Raw genomic sequence first — 27,667 nt, forward strand, 5'->3', positions numbered from 1 at the left:
ACCAGCCTTGACCCCGGGCTGGGACTTAGTGGGGAGGCTCTTGGGGAGGCGCTCCAGGGATTTGGAAGACAGGAAGCATCCAGCGTCCAGGAGGGAGCTCTGCAGCCACCTGGGACAGCTGCGTTCCCAGGCAAGAGCCCTGTGCCCAGGGAAGAGTGTTCTGCTCACTGTCTGGTTGGGCGTGGGGAAGGCAAGGAGGAAGGAAGCATGGGGGGCTGGCGTGCTTGTTCAGGACAGGGACGTCATGATCAGCGGGAAAGGCTTCATGGAGGAAGGCAGTCTGTCCTCCCACGTGAGGATGTGGACAGGGAAACAGCCCGAGCTGAGCCCAGCGTTGGGAGTTGTCTGCAGGTGGCAGGCCCATCGTGTTCCAAGTGTCAATCCTGACTTTAGGGACCTCAGAAGTTGCCGCACTAACTTTACTCTAATTCGTTGTTGTCCTGCTTTATCCTAGAGGACTCCTTGGGGGATTTTTGTGGGAAAGGGCGGGGCAAGCTTGACCTTCACGGCCCAGCCCATGTGTGGAGAAGGCAGAGCCCGGGAGGCCCCCGGAGCCCCTGCACCTGCCCCTCCCTCCTGCCATCAGAGGACGGAGACTCACCTAGCTCTCCAGGAGAGGCAGAGCGGACAGTTGGGACGTCAGGAGCCTGGGTTCCAGTCACAGCCTGCCACAGGTCCCTGTGTGAGCCGAGGAAGGCTGCTGGCCCCTCTGGGAAGATGACAAAAGCGATCTGTTCCACCCACAGCAAAGGGCTCAATGATGTGTGCACATGCTTGACAAAAGTCAGGTATTACCAACCACAGCCTACCCTGGTGAGGGGAAGAGAAGGGGTCTGGAAGAGGAAGGCAGACTCATCAATGATGAATGCCTCGGTGAATAACTAATTCCGTTTTCAAAATCCTTTCAGATGCAGTGTGTTTCCACTCTCTGCCTGCTGAAAATGGCTTTCCAAAGATGCACGTGCAGAATCAGACATCTGCGCCATGCCCAGAGATGGAAAGGGCTCCTGGGATGGTGTCTTCCGGACTCCAGGCCCCAGAGGTGTGTGAGCACGGCTGAGCCCCAGTGGGCGGCCCCAGGTATTCTGAGGATCCATCCCAGCAGCCCCGTCCCCCCAGGGGCCTCCTTGGCCATCTTGGTGCTTCCGGGATCCTCTGTGAAGCTTCTCCCAACTCCCTGAGGAAAATGGCACTTTGACTCACCCCATCTACATGCTCCCGGGAGCACTTGCCACACAAGCAGAGAAGCCTGTTGCCCTGTCTGTCTGCATCCCTCCTGAGGGCAGCACTGTGTGTGGTTCACTCCTGTGTCCTCCCTGGCACAGTCAATAGTGATTTACTGAGTGCCAAGTATATGCCAGGCACTGCTTGAAACAGAATATGTGTCACTATCCAAGTCACTATCTTTTTCAACTAAAGTTTTCATGGAACAGATATGTCCCCAAACCATATGTGTACCACAGCTGGATTCACTTGCAACGTGCACACACCTGTATGGCCAGCACCCATGTCAAGCAAATAGAAATGACCAGCACCCCAGGTATCCCCTGAATTCTCCATTCATCACACCACCACCCCCCAAGTTAACCACTATCCTGACTTCTAACAGCAGAGGTAATTTTGCCTGTTTTGAGCTTCATATAAATGGAATTATATACCATGTTCTGTTCTAGAAATAGCTACTTTCATTGAACGTTAGGTTTCTGAGATTTGTCCATATTATTTATTTTCATAGTTGAATAGTATTTCATTATATGAATACACCATATTTTATCCATTCAAGTATTAATGGGCACTTGGGTTGCTTTCAGTACTGGCCTATTCCCATTCTTGTTCCTGTCTTTTGGTGAACATAATGTATGTATTTCTGCTTGGTATGAACTTAGGAATGATCTTGCAGGGTCAGGAGGCAGATATAATAAATAACTTTTGAATGCATGCCTGCCTGCCCGAACAAACGAATTTCTACAGCTTCAGAGGGCAGTGGGATAGGCAAGATAGGAGATGGTTCACACATACTCCCACCCCAAAGTCTTTTCCTGAGCTTAGCTCTAAGTGCAAGGCCCTGCCACCTGCCTCGAACCCCAGCCAGGGGGTAGCAGGCTCCAGAGCCTGGCGGGATCTGCTATTAGGCTGCTGGTTGGGCCTGGGTTGGGCCTGGCCTGACTGGCCTGCGGCACTGAGGGGCCCTCAGCTGCACACTTAGGCACTTGTACATAACTGAGAGAAGCCAATACCCCCACCCCCACCCTCAGTTCCTGACATCTGTTCCCTCAGAACTCTGCACTATACCCATCTCAAAGGTCAGGATTTGGTCCTAATGGTCTTGGGGCCACATCCCAGCCCCTAGCAAAGATGAAGACCTCGTGGTTTACCGAACCTGGCCTCTTCTCTCTCTAGAAGAATGAGTTGGCCCATCATCCTTCAACACCTCCATAACCCACATTCACCTCCCCGTGAACAGTGATTTCCAATCAACTCCCTTCCTTCATCCTTGCCCCTTGACCTTTCTATGACCCCATTACTCCCACTCTGAGTGGCTGGGTTGAGGCATAACATGGGTGACTTCCTACTTGATTCAGGGGACACAGAGAAGCTCTAGGAATTCATGGCCTCCCTGTGATCCTTGGATATGTTGCTTATGGGGGGAGAATAAATCCTTCAGGGTTAGAACTTACCCCTTTTAGACTCTCAGTAGTCTGAAGGGACCCCAGTGAATTCTAGTTGGACCCACTAATCTTACACTGACCTCTTAGTGACCTGTTCAGAGATGCCCACTGTGGGCCCACATCCATCTGGGGCCCTGGGGCCCTTGAGAAACCCAAATCCCTGGTGTCCTCCCCCTATACTCATTGCACCCTCGGAATTATGCTACAATCACCCTATTATTCTAGATTCCCAGGTAAAACTGGCTCTGTAGATCCCCTGTGCACATCACACCTAGGACTCAGTGAACCCACCCTCCAGACACCATGTGGCCACCTTGGGTCTTCCCCAGCGCTCCTGAGCTTGCTGACTTGCCTCTTAGAGTGGCTTTGCTGATAGACTGGAAGGGCTTTTCTACGTGCTTCTGCAGATAAATGAATATGCCTACATTTGCTTTGTGAATTTTGGTTTCACAGTACACACAGGTAGACTCTAAACATGAAGGCTGAAGCTTATCCCTTTGTTGACTGCATAGGGCCCTGGTTGAGGCAGCCATCAGATGTCCAGGGTTTGTAATCATACAGTTAGGGTCTGTGCAATCTCTGGAGGAGACTGGCTCCAGGAAGCAAGTCCAAGGTGGGAGACACTGAGGACATGCAAGAGCTGATGAAAGAAGCCAGTTGGAATCAAGGGCCCCAACCCCAAAGTGGATGGGAAGGTGAGGACACAGAAGCAGCTGATTCTGAATGTGCTAAGTTTCCAAAATGATTCTGTAGATCCTGGGGCCACACCTGAGCACGAGACAGCATCTGGGTCATGGACCAGACCTGGGTCCAGGTCAAGCCAGGTGGGCAAAAGGTGGGTGATCCCCAGAGGGCTGGGCTGAGGTTTCCTTCCTGCCCCCACATAAAGCCAGGACTGGTCTCTGTCTGGGGGGGCCTGGGGGTCTCAGCTGTGGGGAGGAGAGAAAACAGGATGCAAAAGCAGAAGCAAGGCAGGGTTAGAATCACCAAGTAAGAGAATAACACAGGTTGGGTCTGGAATCAGCACAAGTTTGGAGCTCTGGCCCTGCTACTTACCGGCTGGGTGACCTTTAGATTTGACTTAACTCTTGGCTGCTCCCACTGTACACTCAAGATTATTCCTGCCCCACCCACCACACAGAGTTGCTGGATATGGCAGAAAAGCAGCCATCTGGGAAAACACTCTGTATATCGTAGGATCAGATGTTGTGATGTTCCACTAATCCATGATGCTGCATGCATTGTCATCGTCTTGCAGCGATGCTCCAGATCTCTGTCCCGGGAGAAATCATCTGGGCTTTTACACCAGGTGACAGGCTCAGTGTCACACAGGGCTAAGATGTCTCCCATGGGCCCGAGTTTTCTGATCTCCCTTGTCCAGATTCACCCACAGAGCTTCAGGTTGAGGACAGAGAAAGTCAGGAACAAGCAAATCCTCTCCTCTTTATCCAGCCCACCTAGCCCACGAACTTTCCAGCCATGGTTGGGGCCCCTGGAATGGGGTCACTCCTCAGTGGAAGCCGGATAACACACTCCCCAGCCCCCTTTAGTCTTTTCCTGCAGATGCACAAGCAAGTGTGAACACTGCCTGGACTAAAAAGCCCTCCACTTTCACCACAGACCCAGCAAAATCAGGCCCCACCTACATTCACTGTCCTAGGGCTCACCATCTTGAAAATAACTTCCTGGGTTGTTTCTGATTATAAAAGTAATATAGACTCATTTTAGAGAACCAGAAAATTCAAAAAAGCAAGACAGAAAAACACCACTAATACGTTGCCATATTTACTTTGCCTTGCTTTTTACTGATATTTCCATCCACTTCTCATATTTTCTGAAAAACTAATTCTATCTGACCACTAACTGCTTCTCCTGGAACTCTACTGCGAAACTGAGTCCCAAGATCCTGTCTTAGCAAAGAACCAGGGTGAGACACCAAGGGTTAAAGGCATTGCCGATTCCCAGTGCCTTAACTTTAATGAGGATGAGATGTTAAATTAAAGGTCATTGCAGAATAAAAGCGTGTGTGGACAGCATATGTAAGAGGCTACAATGAAATGCCTTACAGAACTTGGGAATACAATTACATAGAGTTAAATTAGTGGGAGGCATACACAGTAGATGAGATTAGCTGTCTACAGGAGTCACTTTAAAAGACAAGTTATGTTTTGTGAAGGCAGAAAGAGCTAGACTCGAATGCTAGTCAAGATGTGATTTAAACATGGGAGAAACAGTGGCTTAATGAAAGCATTGAAGTATTTACAGGAACGGGGCATGTGCGTGCATGGGGCGGTGTCTTTGTGGAGCACAGAAAAGGGGGAGAGGAGGGAAGCCTGTCAGTGTTTCTCCAACACTGTCTGGGGAGGAGGCGCACTGGGTGAGGAGATGAGCCACCAGACTGTGGGAAGGTGCTTGCCAGGGGAGGGACAAGAACGGAGCAATGCAGTCAAAGGGCCAAGAGTGTGGACTCCAGAGCCAGAGTGACTGGGTTCAAATCCTGACGCCCCCATCTGACAAGAGGTGCCACTGTGGGCAAAAATGTCTACTTTTGAGCTCTTTTCTCATTTGTGAAATGAGGACGCTGAAATCTCCCTCATAGGGTTGCTGTGAAGGTGATGTAGAGAAAGCAGTAAGGTAGCTGTTGAGCTCTAATTATTAATGTTAACAATGATATTTATTTAGGGGTCCCTACTGAGGTTGTTCAATAGAAGCCAAACCCAGAAGCCGTTCTTTTCTGGATGTGCTAAATTTTAAAAAGTGAGCTCCTGGACTAGCCACACTGAGGCTTGCACCCCGAGCTTTGGTGACCAAGTGGCAACCAAGTGCCCCCAAGTACCCCAGTGCCCCGAAGGAGGCCTCCTTAGATGCCTGACCTGCAGTTAGAACTGCAGCCAAATTCTGTCTTACATGGCATGTGTAAACTGCACGCAAAGACTGTTTCTTTGTGTGAAATAAGTGCTATTTGTGAGAGAATATAATTTTATTTGATATAAACCAAATGTGGCCAACAAAAAAGTCCTTATTACAAAGAATTCTGGGAGTTATCATGATTGGTCACCATTAGCATATATTGTGGATAATATTTACCTGCTCTCCATGAAGTTCTGTAAAGTTTCAATGGGATAATGGACATAAATTGCTTATTTCCTAGCACAGAGTAAACATTCAATACAAATATTTCACATTTTGAAAATATGGATTTTTGTTTGGCTTTTTAGCTCACGTCTTGTTATTTACATCAGAATTCCACAATCTGTGGAGAATTGGGGGAGTGGGAGGCATATTCCAGATTCCAAAATAGCAGATTCATTCTGTTACAAAAGAAAAAAAAAAATCAGGTTTACTTTACAAGGCAATGTTTTCCTAAAGTATTATACAGAAAAGCAAGTTGAGGTGTCTGTAAGAAAACAATATAATTCTAGGAAATTACAGAAGAGTCGATATTGTGGTTAAAACTTTAAAATAGACAGATTTAAAAGAATAGCACAGTAAGTGAATTTTGCAAGGTATGAACAGCCTTAAAAAGCGTATGTGCGCACAATAATATGGAAGGTTAATATTAAAACCGCTGGTGATGGGTTGCTTTCAGAGGTGTTCAGGCTACTAAGAGAGCGCTGCTTCGACGTTAATAGAAAAAAGAACTCATAGCACTAACTGAAACATGGCCCTTTCCTAATACAGTCAACTCTCAATTATCCATAAGTTTTTAATTTTTAATTTTTTTTTTTTTTCTTTTTCGTGACCGGCACTCAGCCAGTGAGTGCACCGGCCACTCCTATATAGGATCCGAACCCGCGGCCGCTGGGAGCGTCGCCGCGCTCCCAGCGCAGCACCCTCCCGAGTGCGCCACGGGCTAGGCCCTATCCATAAGTTTTTTAATGGTGAACAATTCCCAGATTAATTTTGAAATGTGTCCTTGTACTTATGTTTGGATGTGAGAAAGACTGACATCTCCAGAACACAGGGCACTAGTAAAGTGAGTGGAACCCCCACTTGCCTTCTGCTTTTCGCTCCTTCTCAATGGGCAGAGCCACATACTCCTAGGAAAACTGGCTCCTTAATTCTGGTTCACATCTCCTCTGGAAAAGGGGGTAGGAGAGAAAACACCCAAAACTTTGTTTTCCTCGTGGAAATAGCCGAAAGGCGAGAAGAAAATTTGGGAAACAAGATGTCAGAATAATCAAGAGCTGACCATATAAATATCTTCTGTTTAACTTGTGCTTTCTTTCTTGCCTAGTAGTATCTATACCAACAAACTTACGACATTTTGATAGCTTTCTAAATTATCCACTATACTCTGTTATCCAAGTAGAGAATTAAATATGCATAAAAGTATTTTGTTGCCATCTCTAATTATTAATATTAACAATGATATTTATATAGCCGTTCCTACTGAGGTTGTTCAATAGGAGCCAACCCCAGAAGCCGTTCTTTTCTGGATGTGCTAAATTTTAAAAATTTAAAAATTTGAAACCGGGATGTTTCAAATAGGCCAGGAAGTGGAGGTTAAGAAATAAAACAACCACTTCCAAGATAAAATCAAATGCTAGATCAAATCCAAAAAGTATTTTGGAAAACAACTACGTGGTTTTGTTCCAGCCTCGGGGGGTTTTGGTTTTTCTTTTATTACGTATTGTATTATCTTGAACTACAAGTTTTTCCCTTCCAGGAAAGCAACTGTTTTTCTTTTTTCAGGGTTGTCCTCACATTCTCATTTCATATCCTAAAAATTACAAGGTAAAAATAAAATATCTATATCTGATAGTAAAGCCTTACTGTTTAATGTACCAAACAGTTATTACCACAACAGCATTTTAATTGCTTTGCCAATTCTCAAAATAGTTATGAGCATATTTGAAACTTGAAAGTTCTGAAATAAATCTTGGTCAGATAAGAAAGCTAAATTCCCCATTTTCTTGAACTAAGCATCTACATAGTAGCTTTTAAACAACTTTCACAAAGTGGAAATGGTGCCAGGTTTGCACAGAAGCCCAAGAAAGCAGTCTATCCATCCACACAGCCCAACCCTTACTCCGAGTGAGCATACTACTAGGTCCAAATGATAAAGCTTTCATCTCTCTCAGCGTCCGTGTATTAATCAAAAGGCTACTTAACATGACTTGTTATGTCTATAGTACACATTGCAGTCTACACATTTTCTAAAGTAACTATAAATATGCTTATGTGAATTAGCAATATAATATTAGGATTACGGACGAATTCTTCCGTATAGTATAGAACAGAATAGGCCTAGAATTTAAGCTGAAACTTCACATTTTTATATCTTTATCAGTAGATTTTGTAATGCAAGCATAAACAATCAATTCTGGTTCAATCATATATTTCAGAGAATTATTAAAATTAACAGTGCTAGGACAAAAAAAAATCTTGTGCTGATTTAGAAAAGGCTGTTTTGAGATCCAGGGGTATGTGATATTTAGAATCCAGTGGAATATCTCCAATTCTAAAAAATAGATAATAGTAAGTGAATCACGGAATTTTAATTATAGACAGATTGCACAAATATTTAAAGTGATTATCAACCATTATTAAATTCAAAAATTCCATTAAAATTGTGGGTAAACTGAATGACAGTTCAGGAGTTTAAATAACAGGGACTAGACAAAATTTGTAGCTATTACTGATAAAGGACACAACGCTGACATTTAGCCAAGCTTCAAAAATGTGGCCCCACGACCATGTATATCTATAACGTTTTTTTTTTAAATTTTATTTTGTTGATATACATTGCGGCTGATTATTGCTCCACATCACCAAAACCTCCCTCCCTTCTCCCTCCCCCCTCCCCCCCAACAATGTCCTTTCTGTTTGCTTGTCGTATCAACTTCAAGTAATTGTGGTTGTTATATCTTCTTCCACCCCCCCGGTTTTGTGTGTGCGTGTGTTTGTGTGTGTGCGTGTGTTTGTGTGTGTGTGTGTGTTTGTGTGTGTGTGTGTGTGTGAAATTATATATTAATTTTTAGCTCCCACCAGTAAGTGAGAACATGTGGTATTTCTCTTTCTGTGCCTGACTTGTTTCACTTAATATAATTCTCTCAAGGTCCATCCATGTTGTTGCAAATGGCAGTATTTCATTTGTTTTTATAGCTGAGTAATATTCCATTGTGTAGATGTACCACATTTTCCGTATCCACTCATCTGATGATGGACATTTGGGCTGGTTCCAACTCTTGGCTCTTGTAAAGAGTGCTGCGATGAACATTGGGGAACAGGTATACCTTCGACTTGATGATTTCCATTCCTCTGGGTATATTCCCAACAGTGGGACAGCTGGGTCGTATGGTAGATCTATCTGCAATTGTTTGAGGAACCTCCATACCATTTTCCATAGAGGCTGCACCATTTTGCAGTCCCACCAACAATGTATGAAAGTTCCTTTTTCTCCGCAAACTCGCCAGCATTTATCGTTCACGGTCTTTTGGATTTTAGCCATCCTAACTGGGGTGAGATGGTATCTCAGTGTGGTTTTGATTTGCATTTCCCGGATGCTGAGTGATGTTGAGCATTTTTTCATATGTCTGTTGGCCATTTGTATATCTTCCAAAGAGAAATGCCTGCTTAGCTCTTTTGCCCATTTTTTAATTGGGTTGCTTGTTTTCTTCTTGTACAGTTGTTTGAGTTCCTTATATATTCTGGATATTAATCCTTTGTCAGATGTATATTTTGCAAATATTTTCTCCCACTCTGTTGGTTGTCTTTTAACTCTGTTAATTGTTTCTTTTGCTGTGCAGAAGCTTTTTAGTTTGATATAATCCCATTTGTTTATTTTTCCTTTGGTTGCCCGTACTTTTGGGGTCGTATTCATGAAGTCTGTGTCCAGTCCTATTTCCTGAAGTGTTTCTCCTATGTTTTCTTTAAGAAGTTTCATTGTTTCAGGGTCTATATTTAAATCCTTAATCCATTTTGAGTTGATTTTAGTATACGGTGAGAGGTATGGATCTAGTTTCATTCTCCTGCATATGGATATGCAGTTATCCCAGCACCATTTGCTGAAGAGGCAGTCCCTTCCCAAGTGAATAGGCTTGGTGCCTTTGTCAAAGATCAGATGGCAGTAAGTGTGTGGGTTGATTTCTGGATTCTCTATTCTATTGCATTGGTCAGTGTGTCTGTTTTTATGCCAGTACCATACTGTTTTGGTTATTATAGCTTTGTAGTATAGCTTAAAGTCAGGTAGTGTTATGCCTCCAGCTTTATTTTTTTTGCTCAGCATTGCTTTGGCTATGCGTGGTCTTTTATTGTTCCATATAAATGTCTGGATAGTTTTTTCCATTTCTGAGAAAAATGTCTTTGGAATTTTGACGGGGATTGCATTGAATTTGTATATCACTTTGGGTAGTATGGACATTTTCACTATGTTGATTCTTCCAATCCAAGAGCATGGGATATCTTTCCATCTTCTTTTATCCTCTCTAATTTCTCTCAGCAGTGGTTTGTAGTTCTCATTATAGAGATTTTTCACCTCCTTGGTTAACTCAATTCCTAAGTATTTTATTTTTTTTTTGGTGGCTATTGTAAATGGACAGGCTTTCTTGATTTCTCGTTCTGCGTGTTCACTATTGGAGAAAAGAAATGCTACTGATTTTTGTGTGTTGATTTTGTATCCTGCTACTGTGCTGAAATCAATTATCCATTCCAGCAGTTTTTTTGTAGAGGTTTTAGGCTGTTCGATATATAGGATCATGTCATCTGCAAACAGGGACAGTTTGACTTCATCTTTTCCAATCTGGATGCCCTTTATTTCCTTCTCTTCTCTGATTGCTCTGGCTAGTACTTCCAATACTATGTTGAATAGGGGTGGTGAGAGTGGGCATCCTTGTCTAGTTCCTGTTCTTAAAGGAAAAGCTTTCAGCTTTTCCCCATTCAGGATGATATTGGCAGTGTGTTTGGCATATGTGGCTTTAATTATGTTGAGATACTTTCCCTCTATACCTAACTTATAGAGGGTCTTTGTCAAGAATGAGTGCTGAACTTTATCAAATGCTTTTTCAGCATCTATAGAGATGATCATATGGTCCTTGTGTTTGAGTTTATTAATATGGTGTATCACATTTATTGATTTGTGTATGTTGAACCAACCTTGCATCCCTGGGATGAATCCCACTTGATCGTGATGAATAATTTTTCGTATGTGTTGCTGTTTTCTGTTTACTAGTATTTTAGTGAGGATTTTTGCATCTATATTCATCAAGGATATTAGCCTGTAGTTTTCTTTTTTGGTTATATCTTTACCTGGTTTTGGTATCAGGATGATGTTTGCTTCATAGAATGAGTTTGGGAGATTTGCATCTGTTTCAATCTTTTGGAATAGTTTGTAAAGAATCGGTGTCAATTCCTCTTTGAATGTTTGGTAAAATTCTGCTGTGAATTCATCTGGTCCTGGGCTTTTCTTTGTTGGGAGCCTTGTGATAACAGCTTCGATCGCCTTTATTGTTATTGGTCTATTCAAATTTTCTACGTCTTCATGGTTCAGTTTTGGGAGCTCGTGTGTGTCCAGAAATTTATCCATTTCCTCCAGATTTTCAAATTTGTTGGCGTATAGTTGTTTATAGTAGTCTCGAATGATTCCTTGTATTTCAGATGAATCAGTTGTAATATCGCCTTTTTCATTTCTAATTTTTGTTATTTGAGTCTTCTCTCTTCTTTATTTTGTTAGCCATGCTAATGGTTTGTCAATTTTATTTATCTTTCCAAAAAAACAACTTTTTGATTCATTGATCTTTTGAATTGTTTTTTGGTTTTCAATTTCATTCAGTTCTCCTCTGATCTTAATGATTTCTTTCCGTCTGCTAACTTTAGGTTTGGATTGTTCTTGTTTTTCTAGTTCTTTAAGGTGAAGTGTTAGGTTGTTCACTTGCCATCTTTCTATTCTTTTGAAGTGAGCGTTTAATGCAATAAATTTCCCCCTCAATAGTGCTTTTGCAGTATCCACCAGGTTTTCGTATGATGTATCATTGTTTTCATTAGTTTCAATAAATTTTTTGATTAACTGCTTGATTTCTTCTTGGGCCCATATGTCATTAAGTAGAATGCTGTTTAATGTCCATGTGTTTGTATAGTTTCCAGAGTTTCGTTTGTTATTAATTTCTAGTTTTAATCCATTGTGGTCTGATAAGATACATGGGATAATTCCAATTTTTTTGAATTTATTGAGACTTGATTTGTGACCTAATATGTGATCTATCCTGGAGAATGATCCATGTGCTGATGAGAAGAATGAATATTCTGAGGTTGTTGGGTGGAATGTTCTGTAGATATCTGCCAATTCCAATTGGTCTAGAGTCTTGTTTAGATCTTGTGTTTCTCTATTGATTCTTTGACTAGATGATCTGTCTAATATTGACAGTGGGGTGTTCAGGTCCCCTGCTATTATGGTATTAGTGTCTATTTCCTTCTTTAGGTCTAATAGAGTGTGTTTTATAAATCTGGCTGCTCCAACATTGGGTGCGTACATATTTATGACTGTTATGTCTTCTTGATGGATCAGTCCTTTTATCATTAAGTAGTGTCCCTCATTGTCCCTTTTTATGGTTTTTAATTTAAAGTCTATTTTGTCAGATATAAGAATAGCTACTCCAGCTCGTTGTTCTTTTTTGTTTGCGTGGTAAATCTTTTTCCATCCTTTCACTCTTAGTCTGTGTGAATCTTTATGGGTGAGGTGGGTCTCTTGTAGGCAGCATATAGTTGGGTCCTCCTTTTTGATCCAGTCAGCCAGTCTGTGTCTTTTGAATGGGGAATTTAAGTCTTTTACATTAAGAGTTGCTATTGAAAGGTGATGATTTATTCCTAGCATTTTATTGGTTGTTTGGTTGTCTTAGGTGTCTTTTGTTCCTTGCTTTCTGATTTACTGTTTGGTTTCTGTGTTTGTTGGTTCCTTAGGTTGTAGATAGCGTTTTTGTTTGCTTGTTTTCTCTTCATGAATGCCATTTTTATTATACTAGTGGGTATTGATTTTTCTTGGGTTTTTATGGCAGTGGTAGTTATTTTTCAGGAACCAAAACCAGTACTCCCTTGAGGATTTCTTGTAAGGGTGGTCGTGTGGTAGTGAACTCCCGCAGTTGTCTGAGAAATATACTATTTGCCCTTCATTTCGGAAGGATAGCCTTGCAGAGTAGAGTATTCTTGGCTGGCAATCTTTGTCTTTTAGTATTTTGAAAATATCATCCCATTCCTTTCTAGCTTTTAGGGTTTGTGATGAAAAGTCTGATGTTAGCATGATTGGGGCTCCCTTATAGGTGATTTGACACTTCTCTCCTGCAGCTTTTAAGATTCTCTCTTTGTCTCTGAGTTTTGCCAATTTGAGTATGACATGTCTTGGAGAAGGCCTTTTTGGGTTGAATACGTTTGGAGATCGTTGAGCTTCCTGGATCTGAAGATCTGTGACTTTTCCTATACCTGGGAAGTTTTCTACCACTATTTTTTTGAATATGTTTTCAACATAACCTCCATTTTCCTCCCCTTCTGTAATACCCATGACTCGGATGTTTGAGCGCTTAAGGTTCTCTGATATCTCTCTCAGATTTTCTTCAATGTCCTTGATTCTTTTTTCTTTCTTTTTGTCTGCTTGTGTTATTTCAAACAGCCCATCTTCAAGTTCAGAGGTTCTCCAACTTCGACAAGCCTGCTGGTTAAAGTCTCCGTTGTGTTTTTTATTTCGCTGAATAACTTCTTCAGTTCAGCAAGTTCTGCTACATTTTTTTTCAGGACATTGATTTCTTTGTACATTTCCTCTTTCAGATCCTGTATACTTTTCCTCATTTCATCATGATGTCTAGCTGAGTTTTCTTCTATATCATTCAGTTTCCTTAGAATTATCACTCAAAATCCCTTGTCAGTCATATCAAGGGCTTCTTGTTCTATAGGATCTAGAGTTTGAGATTTATTAACTTTTGGTGGTGTACTTTCTTGATTTTTTGTATTTCTGGTATCTTTTTTTTTTTTTTTTTGATGTTTATTCATTGTGGCAGGGGGTTTCACAGTCCACCGGTTTGAGACTAATGAATAACTAGGATGTTGCTGTGGTTGCCAATTTCGTATGGCTACCTCCGTGGCTGCTCAGTTGGCCTCTAGTGCCTTGTGTGTGTGGTTGCCTCGGGTCTTGGGCTTCTCCGGGGAGCCACCTTTCTGGTCAGCTTGGACTCTGCTGGGCTGGTGGATCACGTACCACAGGGTGTGTGATCTCTGTTGAGCTTTCACTTCCTGTGCAGGACTTCTCCCTGTTCCGTGTGCTCTGGCCCAGGCTGTTGGATCGTGCAGTGGTGACCCCACAGGGTGTGTGGTTTCTGTCGAGTCTCCGCCTCCCTGGCCGCACGTCTCCCCACTCTGTGCGCACTGTGCTGGGCTGGGGCGTGTCTTCTGCACCCCTCGTCTATCAGCTGGGCCTTCAAGACCCTGCTCGGCACCGCCTCGTCCAGGAAGTCTACCAGGTTTCTGCTAGGCACAGACGACCGGTCACTCTGGGTGCCTTTGTAGCACTGTGTAGATTTTTCTCGGGACTTGTTCACCTTTGTATCCCCCAGGCATAGACCGAATCTAGCGCCCGCCTGCAGCCAGCTCTCCGGCAGGTTCAAGCGGACCTGGGAGCTCTCCTACCACACTATTCCCAACCAGAAATTGGTTAGGCTTTTTTCCGAACTGGTGGCCGCAGAGATGGTATCTGCCTCCCAGTAACAGGAAGTTTACCGGGGGCCGGAGTCCAGGGTGCGGTGGAGTGAGAGTCGGCCCGCCCGTACTTCCTTGCCCTCCCGACACTGGCCGGGGACGCCCCCCACCACCAACCCGCCAGAGAACCACGGAGGGAGTGGGAGGGGAGGCCGGCCCGCAGGCTCCAGAAAGCCCCACGCCAGGCCAAGCAAGTGGAAAGGCTCAGTGATGGCCGAGCCGGGTGGAGCTGCCCGGACCTGGGAAAATGGAGGCAGCCCCGGGGCGGTGAGTGGCCTGGTGATGCAGGCAGGAGCCGTGTGGGTGTCAGCACCCCAAACAGGGCTGGTCCAGGGGTCACTCACAGGGTTGTGCCAGGTCGGGCGCTCACTCTCTGCCTCTGGTTTGCCGCCTTCCCTGTTCTCGGCTGCTGCCACCTCAGGCTGTTCAGTCGCAGCGCGGCTCGGGTGCTCCCAGGAATCTTCTTTAATGCCGGCCTGAAACCTCGAATCCTGAATAGGGCATCTGGCCGCCTTCAGCGCGGCCCCGGCCTCCAGTATCCTGTCTGCATCCACAGCAGCCCTGGCGCCGTGTTCCCTCTTTCGAGACTCGCTTTTGCAGCTAAGAAACAGTTCTTTTCCTGCTCCACAATTCAAAGCTGTTGCCTGTAGATGAGGCAGCCGCTCCTGCCGAGGGCAAAGTGGCGGTCACCCCCCACGACCGGCCACCAGCAGCGGTCCTCCCTTAAGAGATGGCAAGAGGAAGGTCCACAAGTTTCCCGGCTGCCTGAGGCCCAGTAGCCGCCTTTTCCACCTCAGCTACTCCGCGCCAACCGCTGCAGCCACCGCCATCTTGAAAAAAACCTTTCTATAACTTTTTAGACCTGATTGTTGATACCTAATAGTTTAATCGGTGAGGATGTGGGCCCAAAAGAGAAAATTGATGGGAATGGCATAGAGAAAGAAGCCCCTCTGTATGCCCACCTGGGGATTCAAGGACTCACCCATGGTGTGATCTAGACAGGGCACTGGTGTTAAACCCTGAGCGCATGGTCACCGACTGCACTGCTGGGGCCTGACATGTGGCTTGCAGGCATTCAGCTTCCATGCCTGCCTTCTACTGGCCACTTGCTTAGAGAAGGCACTAAGAACTCAGGCAGGGCTCAGCAGATGTCCCCAGGAGACCTGGGCCAGTCCAGGACAGAGCAGGAGAAAGCCCACACACCTGCCTCCACCTGCCCTCTCTTGTACCTTGCCGTTCCTACAGCTCCTCCTACCACCACCTTGAGTGTGACCTGTTGAGTCTTTAAATTTCAATAAGTAGGAATTTTATACTTATTTCTCATCTAGAAAGTTTTAACTGACACTGTTTTGAAAGGAAAATGCACACTCTGCCTTCTAAACCCTATGGATGTTTGGGGCACCTAAACCTACCATAAAGTTCTAGCAAATCACTTAAACTACACATACAACTAGGAAAGCAGATTCTTCCTTGAGCAGTTTGTGAAGAATGCCAAATGGAAGCTTCAGGGAAGAACACAGCAGGCTTCTTCTCATTTCTTAAAATATTAACTAACGTGACATAGAAGACATGAGTCATACTGCTGACACAGCACAAGAGCCCACTCATGGATAGTCAGGGTATGAGAAGTATTTCTCTATCTCCATCTTCGATAGTGTTCATTTCATTAAGGCCATATTTAAAATCTCCTGGACTCTTAACCACGTGCCTCACAGAAGATTTGGAGAAATGGCAGATAACCAGCTCACACAAGAATAGCCGGTGTAAGTGGAGATTAAGAGAACTCTGAAGAGAGCTAAATAAGAATTATTCACTATTTTGTGCATGTGAGAGAAGAGAACATATACAACAGACCATGAATATTAGTGTAGTAAAGTGAATGAATATCACACAAAATATTTTCTCCTGACTTAGCAGTGAACTCTCTCAACTGATTCTGCATTTGCATAATAAATCCATGCATCGTACTGAGTTCTAATCCATTTCTCACCTAACCCATTCTAATGCTTCATACAACCAAATGAAGCAGAATTAATCAAACCTATTAGATTCATTCCTAATCCCTAAAGGACTTCTGCCTTTAGCATTTCCATGCTAACTAAGACTATTAATCAATTTTTTTCTTAAGATGTCAGCTATGGCAGCCTCCTAAATAGAATAACTATATAGCTTCCTTAAAGCTTTCCCCAGATTTGAAGAGCAATTAAGAAAAGCAAGGAAATGTTAGGGAACCCACCCAAGAGGCCAGCTCAGATCTGCAACACCTTCCCCAGCTAGTCCAAGCCAAGTACATCTGTCCTTCACCTCGGTTCCCAGAGCATCTGCGTGCCATTAGCTGTACGTGTCATATTCTCTATTGGACTGTGGTCCCCTTCATGGTGGGGATCAGGTCTTATTCATTCTGTATCTCCACAGCACCCTCCAGAGTGCAGGTGTCACCTAAAGCGGAATTGAGCATGAAATTGCTCCTATGTGAAGGTCTAGTAAGCCCCAGTCATTTGAGGGTTGTGCAGATACTAGGCATAACCAGGGGCTGAGCTGGCCTCCAGTGACCTCCCAGAAGTAAACAGAGGCAGCTCTGGGCCAGACCCAGTACACGCGGTAGGGAGAAGGGGAAAGGGAAGGAATGGCATCCACCAGTGCACACTCTGTCCCCCTCAAGTGAGCGCTTCCCACGTGGGACTAGCAGGATAGGGGTGCCTGTGAGCGTGCCAGATGGAATGCCAAGAGTCTTTTTGTGAAGTACTGGCTGTTTAGAAAATACTGTCTCCTTCGTTCTGGGTAGTTCCTCAATCTGATTCATGAAATTCTGTGATCATCAGTGAAATTAAGGCTGGGTCACAATACAGGACACCAGATGCAGCATAGAAAGTAAGACAAAATACAAAAGAAAACCATTTATAATAAAAAGAATGTCTTAGTTATAAGACTAATTGAAGAGTGAAGCTAATCTGCAGACCACTGAACTGCTATTGCTGTCAGACAAGGGTAGAGAATATCAACAGCCTTGAGAAAAAGGATCCATCAGACAAAAGTACAAAAGCTCAACGTGGCTCCGAGGCCGCAGCTTCCCGCCTGGACTCTCACAGGGTGGTTTCTATCGCTGCAGTCGCTTCCAGATCAGACTGAGAAGGGGAGAGAAGGGTGCACTCGTCGGTTCCCACCTGCTCTCTGGACTGTAATCTTCTTCTGAACTCAGTTCTGCTCCTTCTTCTGTGTCCTCATCACACGATTCCAGATAGTGAGCCCCAATCGCATTGATCCCAGAGTCCTCAGAACTTGAGCGAGAACAGCAGTGATCTATTTTTGGTGTGTTGCTCCCTTTTGAAACTAAGACATCATGTGCAGAGACCTCCTCGGGACTCATTTTGTGGGAATATGATGTCGGTCGCTTCTGCACCTAACACATCTTCCCATTAATACACTTAACCTGATAGTTGTCAATAAAGAGTCTGAAATCATACAGTACCTTGGTGAGTCAGGGGGAAGGGGAGGCTGGAAGACAGATGCAGATTTCAAAAAGCATTCAGTGAGTGAAACTGAGATCTGAAGGGTGTTTGTGGTTTCCTGAGCCTGGCAGGAATCTCAGTGCTCGGAATCTCTTCCACAGGGGTCATAGGCCCCACAATATCCACAGCTGCCGTGGAAGCAGCTAGACACCACAACCACCATGCAGATGGTCCGCCAGCCACTGGAGTGCATTGACAGAAGGAGAGTCACCAGCAGTGACCAAAAAGAAGAGGATGCCCCTCTCCACAAAGCCCATTCCAGAGTGACAGAAGAAGCATCGGCTCTATGATAATATTGGGGGACCTGAACACACCTCTCAGCTTTAGTCTGATCATCTAGGCAACAAACCAGCAGAGTAACCATTACTCTTTCAGAAGGAGAGAAGAAATCTAGGGTAATTAGAGTGGGGAGGGGGGTGGGAGAGTGGGATGGGAAGAGAATGGACAAGGGACATAAAGAATCAGTACCATTTATAACAATATATATGCTAGTAATATTGAGTTATTATATTCTCAAGCTCATAAGATAGTAGTCAGTTCTAGAACCCAGGCCTTGAGACATCTTGTGTCTTTCTTCAGGAGAACACCCATTATATCATTCGTAAGGTTTAGATAATGCTCTGTTAGTTTACACTGTCATTCTCTGCCATTAACTTCAGCTAATATTCCAATTTATAGCACACAGTAATTACTTAGAGGATATATCTCCTTGAAGGAGTTTCTTTCTTTTGGTTGTAAAGCACAAAGTGAAGAAAAAACAAAAACAGAAAACTCAAACAAGCGTAGAAAATAAACTAAATAAATTTATATGCTCTGTTGAGCTACTGTTTGCACCCTGTTAAACTTTTTTTTTTTTTTTTTGACATCCGAACCTTTGACTTTGGTGTTATCAACATCATGCTCTAACCAACTGAGATAACTGACCAGCCCTTAAACTATTATTTTTGATCAGTTGTGCATTTTGATTCTTATAAAAGATCCTTTCGGGAGGAAAAAGAGCCTTTTGCTTTTGCAGATAGTTTTTGCTGTTAAATGTATGTCCCCCTTGACACATGTGCTCCTGGAATGCAAAGTAATTGTAATATTAGCCTAAGCAAAATATAATTTAATTTAAAAGGTAAATCTACTGAAAATAGAAAAGAGTAGCCTGAGGTAAACTGTACGAGCAGTTCAGTTCATTTATTTTATGAAGTGTATCACAATTCTGTTTATTACATTCCTAAGAGCATTCAGTACTTTTAAAGTAATGTTAAATATTTCTATTTAGCAATTTCTTCAATGTGCATTATTCAGTGAGTTGAGCAGCATATCACAAACTCAAAGCAAAAGGACATCGTATTTATTGTAACCAATATTTTGGGCCCCACTGGCAGTCAATATACCAATGTTTTTGTACTTTGACCTATGAGAACACTAAAGTTCACACACTTTGCAGTTTATTGAAGTTGCCAATGAGAAATCTATTCAAGATCCTACTTTCCTCATTTTAAAATTGTATTACTTCTTTATTGCTGTGAATATATTAATGCACAGCAAATTCCTAGTGAGACAGTCCACCACATGCATGATTTACTCATTTAACAAATATTTATCTAACATCGACTATGTTTATACTACTAAATCAGATAAAAAGGAGATAAAAAAACAAACTAAAACAAAATAAAGCGAGAGTTGAGTGAGAGAACAGGAATACATATAAGGGTATTAATCAGGCATTGGAATAGGATTCCAGGCCTCACGCACTGGAGGATTTTACATGGCTATTAAAACATAACGGTCCTGTATGGCAGCTAGCAGAACTACTCTAGACCAGTTTTAGAGCCAGAATGTGTCACTTCTGCATTTGGGGCTCAGAGAGTTGACCAAGAGAGCAAAAGAAGATAAAGTGTATGAAGGAGACTGAGACTGGCTGGGGCTTCGAATACAGGACCAAGGAGTTCAGGATTTGGTGACCATGGCGAACTGCTGAAGATCACTGAGGAGGCAAGAAATAACAATAAAGGACGGACTTTAGAGAACTTGGTTTGGTAAATGTGTGCTGATGGACTGGAAAGAGAAGAAATGGGAGTTAAGAAGCTATTACAGTGTATTCCAGGCTATTACGCTCTAGAGCCTCTTTAGAGTCACCATTTGTCCAGCCCTGCAGAGCCAGGGACCTACTATTTCTGACTCTCTGACACGCCCTGAATGCACCGGCTTCCTGATTCAGCTCCTCCCATAAAGGTCTCTGTGACCACAGTCCTCTGCCCGCCTAACTTCACCCGCGACCTTGCAAACCCTAAAGTCTGCTGTCACATCTGCTTTCATTCCGTTTCTCAAACTCGTATTTATTGAGCCTCCATTACGTGCCAAGCACGGAGCTAGGGACGTGGGGTTAAAAGAGCAAGCAAAACAGACCACGTTCCCGCCCTTGTGGAGCTTACACTCTACAAGAGGACTCGGACTTTAAACAAATCATCACACAAATAGATGCACAACTACAAACCATTCCAAGGCTGCCGAGTCGGCGGCGCCGGTTCTCGAAACTGCCTCCCGGTGGCGCGAGCCGCAGCTCCCGAGCCTCGCTCTTCTCCTGGCGGCAGCGGCAGCTGCAGCAAGCGCCGGCCTCTGTGATGAAGCTCAAGCCCAAGCTCAAGCTCAAGCCCAAGCAGACGCGGACCTATGACCGCGAGGGCTTCAAGAAGCGGGCAGCGCGCCTGTGCTTCCGGAGCGAGCAGGAGGACGAGGCGCTGCTGGTGAGCAGCAGTCGGTGCCCCGACCAGTGGGTTGTCCCAGGAGGAGGAATGCAGCCCGAGGAGGGGCCTGGCGGCGCCGCCCTGGGGGAAGTTGATGAGGAGGCTGGAGTGAAAGGAAGATTAGGCAGACTCCTGGGCACCGTGCAGCAGAACCAAGACCGAAAGCACAGAACATGTGTTCATGTTCTTACAGTCACTGAGCTAGGAGAAGATTGGGAAGATCCTGTTAATGAAGGCAGGGAGAGAGAGTGGTTCAAAGTAGAAGATGCAATCCAAGTTCTCCAGTGTCATAAACCTGTGCGTGCAGAATATCTGGAAAAACCGAAGCTGGGTGGTTCCCCAACCAAAGCAAATACCACAGTCCCGTCCCTTTCAGATAATACCCCTTGTTTGTAACTGCTGCACGGACCTCTGGGTTGCCATCTAGTATAACACAAAGAGAATTATAAAGACCTTTCCCACCATATGTCTCATGGGGAGAGTTGTCTTTCCTTGGTAAACATCTGAATGAGGCTTGCAAACTGTCTGAATTTTCCATGCAGGGTTTTCAAACAATTTGCATGTTTTTCAGATGCTTTCAAATCTTTTTTTTTTTTTTTAAAGAAAAGTGTAAAATATTTTAATAAGCCAAAGCCATGTGGAATGATTTTTTAGATGGCTTAACTGTTCCCCACCCCCAACCATATATTTGTGGTTATCAGTTTTTTTGCAACGTTTTCTCAGTTTTTTGTCCATTTGACATCAGTCTGGTTTGTTTTGTCAGATCAGATTACTTGTGGGTAAATTTTCCCCCTAAATTGTTTTTCTCAACTCGTATTATGTCACTAACTGTTTGATATGGATATTTTCTCTAGAGAATAATAGTTTAACATGAAGTGTACCTCTATAGAGTTGATGATTTTTAGGGGGAAATACATCTTATCATGAAAACTATATTCATGGAATTTTATTCAGCAGGCTCAGTTGTCAATTCCCTTTACTGATAATCTCTCTTTACGCAGAATATCATGGAAGCATATTTTCCTCAGTGTAAATTGCTCTTAAAACATTTTCAGTTTTTTTTAAAATTTAGTGACACCTCTTCAGGTAAACTTTCGTGTTTATCAGTAACCACAAAATTAGAGTCTAACCTTAAATGCCAGTCAGTGATGACTGCATCACCGTTGTGTAAAACGGCCTTCTTGCTGTTCAGACTTAAGATTTTTAGCCTAGCGTTGAATGTCTCTTCCTTTCTAGGTTGTCCGTAGGTACTATTTGTCATGTAACTAACTAACTTTTGGGGTAGTAGGACATACCTGAACTAAGAAATATTTCATCTTGTACTTGTCTTTATACTCATTTAAAATCAAGAATCCCACCTAAAACACATAGGTACCTTGTCTGAAACTCCTGTACGTCCCCAACCAGTTCAGAAATGAGGTGGAAGGAAAAACCTTTGACTAAAATGTGGGGAAGGGGAGAGTGGAAGATCATTTTTAAAGTAGACTTTAGCCTTTTGTGAATATTATAACTGGTGGGTATAAAGTAGAAAATAAGTATTGATAAAACATTTGTTCTACAAATTGTTAACCTTTAAAAATAGAATTGCTGCTAAAAATAGAATGCTGTTACACTTAAGGAAAATTGGTGCCATTTTGAAAATGAGATCTTGTGCCATAAATGCAGGTGAACTAAATGTAAACGTTAGTTCAAAAATTAATGCTGTCAAAGGAATGAGTAAAGTAGAAAAACTTTTAACCAATGACATTTCATTCTCAATTGTGTAGTAGTGTGATCAATCATGATCGTCCAGAAATTTTATATTTTTCTTTGTACAAAGGTTATGTATTCCGGTATTTTTTAAAAAGGAAACATTTTAAATCCCACAAATTGACACTTTAGTCTTCAGTGGACTGAGATTTTTTTTCTCAGTAATCTCTGAAGATTCTTTAAATTATATACTTAGCATAGCAGAGAAACTGGATTGTTTTTGCATATAAGACTGCTTCTACCTGAAATGCTGTCACAAGTACTTGGGGAGGTATATCTTGTACATGACATTCTTAGAGGTAATAATGCATGACCTTGTTTTACGAACTCTTGGACTATGTATTTGACATGTAAAATATGTACAGTATTAATGTCAACCATCTCATACAGTTAGCCTATAAATATTGTATAGTTTTCTTCGGTCAGAAACATTTGGACTAAGTAGTGCCACTTGGGTCAGGATTTTCTTCAGTGCCATTTAGCAAACCAACTGTCTTTAGTCTATGCAACTAGCAAATGTTCATATAATGCAAGAGAATACTTTACAGTTTTCACACTTTAAATTTCACATGAAGTGTTCTTCCCTATTCTTCTGGAAGCCACTCTAGCAAAACTAGAGGAAAACCCCTATGAAGATTTATTTCTATTAAGAGAAAAAGCCAACGTTTTCAGGCTAAGTCTTTGAATCTACTAAAGATAACAGTGGCTACAATCTCAACCCTCCAAAGTCTGCAGAGTGTCGGGACTGTTATTTGTGCTTTTTGTGGGTTAGTTTAATAAAATCGGACAACTAAAGTTTTCAGTTCCATGTGCCTCCTAAATAAAAAACAAAATACTTATTATAAATTGACTTACAAAAGTAGAAACTGTCCTGCGTGTTGTTGTTTGGGGTTTTTCTGTTGTTTTTGTAAACAGATGTCATTTCCAACCGGCCACATGTCATCCAATTTTCTGCCATTCACACTCTTGTATAAGGCAGCAGAACCAAAGGGAAGAAAGGATTGTTGTGCACACTGAATTGCTTTGCATGGTCTCATTTGAAATAACTGCTGTAAGAATCTTGACCTTTAATATATATACATAAAATAAAAATGAAAATAAATGGGGAAAAAAGTGAAAGGCAAAAAGCAATAGGAAGAAAAAGCAATGTCAGTGATGAGAAATTATATATTGGGGATGTTTGATTTGGACTGGGGGGTCAGGGAAGACATCTCTGAGAAAGAGACAATATGAAGTACGTATCACCTCAGGACTCAGTGGGAGTTAATCAGGCAAAGAAGGGCAGAAGAGCTACAGTGGCTGGAGTGTGCCGAGCTAGGAGGAGAAGGGGATGAGATGAGGGTTGTGGGGGCCAGACCACGCATGTTGAGGACTGGGGATCTTATACAGTAGAAAGCCATCACTCCATTTTAAGGAGAGAAGGGACATGATTCAATCTGCTTTTCTACCCCCATTCCTACCTGCTTCTATCACTCTATGGGCATAGACAGAAGAACTTTACCAATAGATTTTTTTTTTTTTTTTTGTTTTTTTTTTTTTTTTTTTCACCTTAAAAATTTATTTACAGGATATGCCAAAAATAATCAGACATTTTTACCAGAATTTATGCATAGGGATATTCACGACAACATTGTTTATTTTTTTTTTTTTTTTTTTTTTTTTTAAATTTTATTTTGTCGATATACATTGTAGCTGATTAATGCTCCCCATCACCAAAACCTCCCTCCCTTCTCCCTCCCCCCCCTCCCCCCCAACAATGTCCTTTCTGTTTGTTTGTTGTATCAACTTCAAATAATTGTGGTTGTTATATCTTCTTCCTCCCCGCCCCCCGGTTTGTGTGTGTATGTGTGTATGTGTGTGTGTGAATTTATATATTAATTTTTAGCTCCCTCCAATAAGTGAGAACATGTGGTATTTCTCTTTCTGTGCCTGACTTGTTTCACTTAATATAATTCTCTCAAGGTCCATCCATGTTGTTGCAAATGGCAGTATTTCATTCGTTTTTATAGCTGAGTAGTATTCCATTGTGTAGATGTACCACATTTTCCGTATCCACTCATCTGATGATGGGCATTTGGGCTGGTTCCAGCTCTTGGCTATTGTAAAGAGTGCTGCGATGAACATTGGGGAACAGGTATACCTTCGACTTGATGATTTCCATTCCTCTGGGTATATTCCCAACAGTGGGATGGCTGGGTCGTATGGTAGATCTATTTGCAATTGTTTAAGGAACCTCCATACCATTTTCCATAGAGGCTGCACCATTTTGCAGTCCCACCAACAATGTATGAGAGTTCCTTTTTCTCCGCAGCCTCGCCAGCATTTATCGTTCATAGTCTTTTGGATTTTAGCCATCCTAAGTGGGGTTAGATGGTATCTCAATGTGGTTTTGATTTGCATTTCCCGGATGCTGAGTGATGTTGAGCATTTTTTCATATGTCTGTTGGCCATTTGGATATCTTCCTTAGAGAAATGCCTACTTAGCTCTTTTGCCCATTTTTTAATTGGGTTGCTTGTTTTCTTCTTGTAAAGTTGTTTGAGTTCCTTATATATTCTGGATATTAATCCTTTGTCAGATGTATATTTTGCAAATATTTTCTCCCACTCTGTTGGTTGTCTTTTAACTCTTTTAATTGTTTCTTTTGCTGTGCAGAAGCTTTTTAGTTTGATATAATCCCATTTGTTTATTTTTCCTTTGGTTGCCCGTGCTTTTGGGGTCGTATTCATGAAGTCTGTGCCCAGTCCTATTTCCTGAAGTGTTTCCCCTATGTTTTCTTTAAGAAGTTTTATTGTCTCAGGGTGTATATTTAAATCCTTAATCCATTTTGAGTTGATTTTAGTATACGGTGAGAGGTATGGATCTAGTTTCATTCTCCTGCATATCGATATCCAGTTATCCCAGCACCACTTGCTGAAGAGGCAGTCCCTTCCCCAGTGAATAGGTTTGGTGCCTTTGTCAAAGATCAGATGGCAGTAAGTGTGTGGGTTGATTTCTGGATTCTCTATTCTATTCCATTGGTCAGTGTGTCTGTTTTTATGCCAGTACCATACTGTTTTGGTTATTATAGCTTTGTAGTATAGCTTAAAGTCAGGTAGTGTTATGCCTCCAGCTTTATTTTTTTTGCTGAGCATTGCTTTGGCTATTCGTGGTCTTTTATTGTTCCATATAAATGTCTGAATAGTTTTTTCCATTTCTGAGAAAAATGTCTTTGGAATTTTGATGGGGATTGCATTGAATTTGTATATCACTTTGGGTAGTATGGACATTTTCACTATGTTGATTCTTCCAATCCAAGAGCATGGAATATCTTTCCATCTTCTTGTATCCTCTCTAATTTCTCTCAGCAGTGGTTTGTAGTTCTCATTATAGAGATTTTTCACCTCCTTGGTTAACTCAATTCCTAAGTATTTTATTTTTTTGGTGGCTATTGTAAATGGGCAGGCTTTCTTGATTTCTCCTTCTGCATGTTCACTATTGGAGAAAATAAATGCTACTGATTTTTGTGTGTTGATTTTGTATCCTGCTACTGTGCTGAAATCATTTATCAATTCCAACAGTTTTACAAGGAATCATTCGAGACTACTATAAACAACTGTACGCCAACAAATTTGAAAATCTGGAGGAAATGGATAAATTTCTGGACACACACAAGCTCCCAAAACTGAACCGTGAAGATGTAGAAAATCTGAACAGACCAATAACAATAAAGGAGATTGAAGCTGTTATCAGAAGGCTCCCAACAAAGAAAAGCCCAGGACCAGATGGATTCACAGCAGAATTTTACCAAACATTCAAAGAGGAATTGACACCGATTCTTTACAAACTATTCCAAAAGATTGAAACGGACGCAAATCTCCCAAACTCATTCTATGAAGCAAACATCATCCTGATACCAAAACCAGGTAAAGATATAACCAAAAAAGAAAACTACAGGCCGATATCCTTGATGAATATAGATGCAAAAATCCTCACTAAAATACTAGCAAACAGAATACAGCAACACATACGAAAAATTATTCATCACGATCAAGTGGGATTCATCCCAGGGATGCAAGGTTGGTTCAACATACGCAAATCAATAAATGTGATACACCATATTAATAAACTCAAACACAAGGACCATATGATCATCTCTATAGATGCTGAAAAAGCATTTGATAAAGTTCAGCACTCATTCATGACAAAGACCCTCTATAAGTTAGGTATAGAGGGAAAGTATCTCAACATAATTAAAGCCATATATGACAAACCCACTGCCAGTATCATCCTGAATGGGGAAAAGCTGAAAGCTTTTCCTTTAAGAACAGGCACTAGACAAGGATGCCCACTCTCACCACTCCTATTCAACATAGTGTTGGAAGTACTAGCCAGAGCAATAAGAGAAGAGAAGGAAATAAAGGGCATCCAGATTGGAAAAGATGAAGTCAAACTGTCCCTGTTTGCAGATGACATGATCCTATATATCGAACAGCCTAAAACCTCTACCAATAGATTTTAATCCACACTCTTCCCGGCCACATGTTAATACCTTGAAGTATGGGCAGCTAGTACAGTAAGACCTGCTTTAAAAACAGTATTTCTATAAGTGCCGTCAATCAAATGTTAAAAAGCTCTTGGCCACACTTATGAATTCACAGCAGCCAATCTGAAAAGAGAGATAATGAAAGATGTATACTTTTTTTTTTTTTAACCGTGTTTAGTCCGACCTTAAGCTAAATGTTCTGGTTTAAGAGATAGATACATGCAACAAACTCCTGTGTATTTTAACAAATGACTGCCAGTGAACAACTGGGGGGAAAGAGAAGTGTAAAATGCATCCCACCTACAATGTAGTCTGAATCATACAAACATCCATAAGCACCACAAGGGAAAGGTAAGTATTAAGTTGCAGGTAGAGACTATATACATAGTGTAAGAGTTGCAAGGAAAGTGAGGACTGGAAGGGTTAGAAAAGGTCCCACAGAAAACACGGAAAGGAAACTGAAGAAGAACTATGACCTGAACAAAAGAATGTAAAGTGGTGTGCTTTGTGCAAAAGCACAGAGGTGGAAGAAATGTGGCTGTTTGAGGGATGGTGAGGTGACCAGCCTGAGTGGGAGAGAGGGCTCTCCTGTGACGAGCCTCATCACCCAGTTTCTTCCCTTTCCATGGGAGGTCAGATACAATAAGAGCCACTCTGCGGAATGAACTGGCACAACCGAACATCTTGAACCTGTAGACACAGGCAATTCCAGTTGACAGAGGCCCCTTCTAAGGGTTCAGAAACATCCTGATAGTTAAGTTTGGGTAAAATTGGGCCATTCTGGAAAAAGAAAAACAGAGAAT

At 42.4% G+C, this 27,667-nt stretch overlaps 1 protein-coding gene and 1 pseudogene across 1 annotated transcript; one reads left to right on the top strand and one right to left on the bottom strand.

Annotated features, from left to right (window-relative positions):
* Positions 1-17,431: 17,431 nt before the first annotated feature.
* Positions 17,432-17,965, bottom strand: LOC134366703 (UPF0524 protein C3orf70-like; annotated as a pseudogene).
* Positions 17,966-20,640: 2,675 nt separating this feature from the next.
* On the top strand, positions 20,641-20,988 carry LOC134367405 (diphosphoinositol polyphosphate phosphohydrolase NUDT4B-like). The gene has a single exon (XM_063084146.1). The coding sequence runs from the start codon at positions 20,641-20,643 to the stop codon at positions 20,986-20,988; it is 348 nt and encodes a 115-aa protein (XP_062940216.1).
* The last annotated feature ends 6,679 nt before the right edge of the window (positions 20,989-27,667 follow it).

This window comes from Cynocephalus volans, chromosome X, assembly GCF_027409185.1.
Source record: "Cynocephalus volans isolate mCynVol1 chromosome X, mCynVol1.pri, whole genome shotgun sequence".
Classification (NCBI taxonomy): domain Eukaryota; kingdom Metazoa; phylum Chordata; class Mammalia; order Dermoptera; family Cynocephalidae; genus Cynocephalus; species Cynocephalus volans.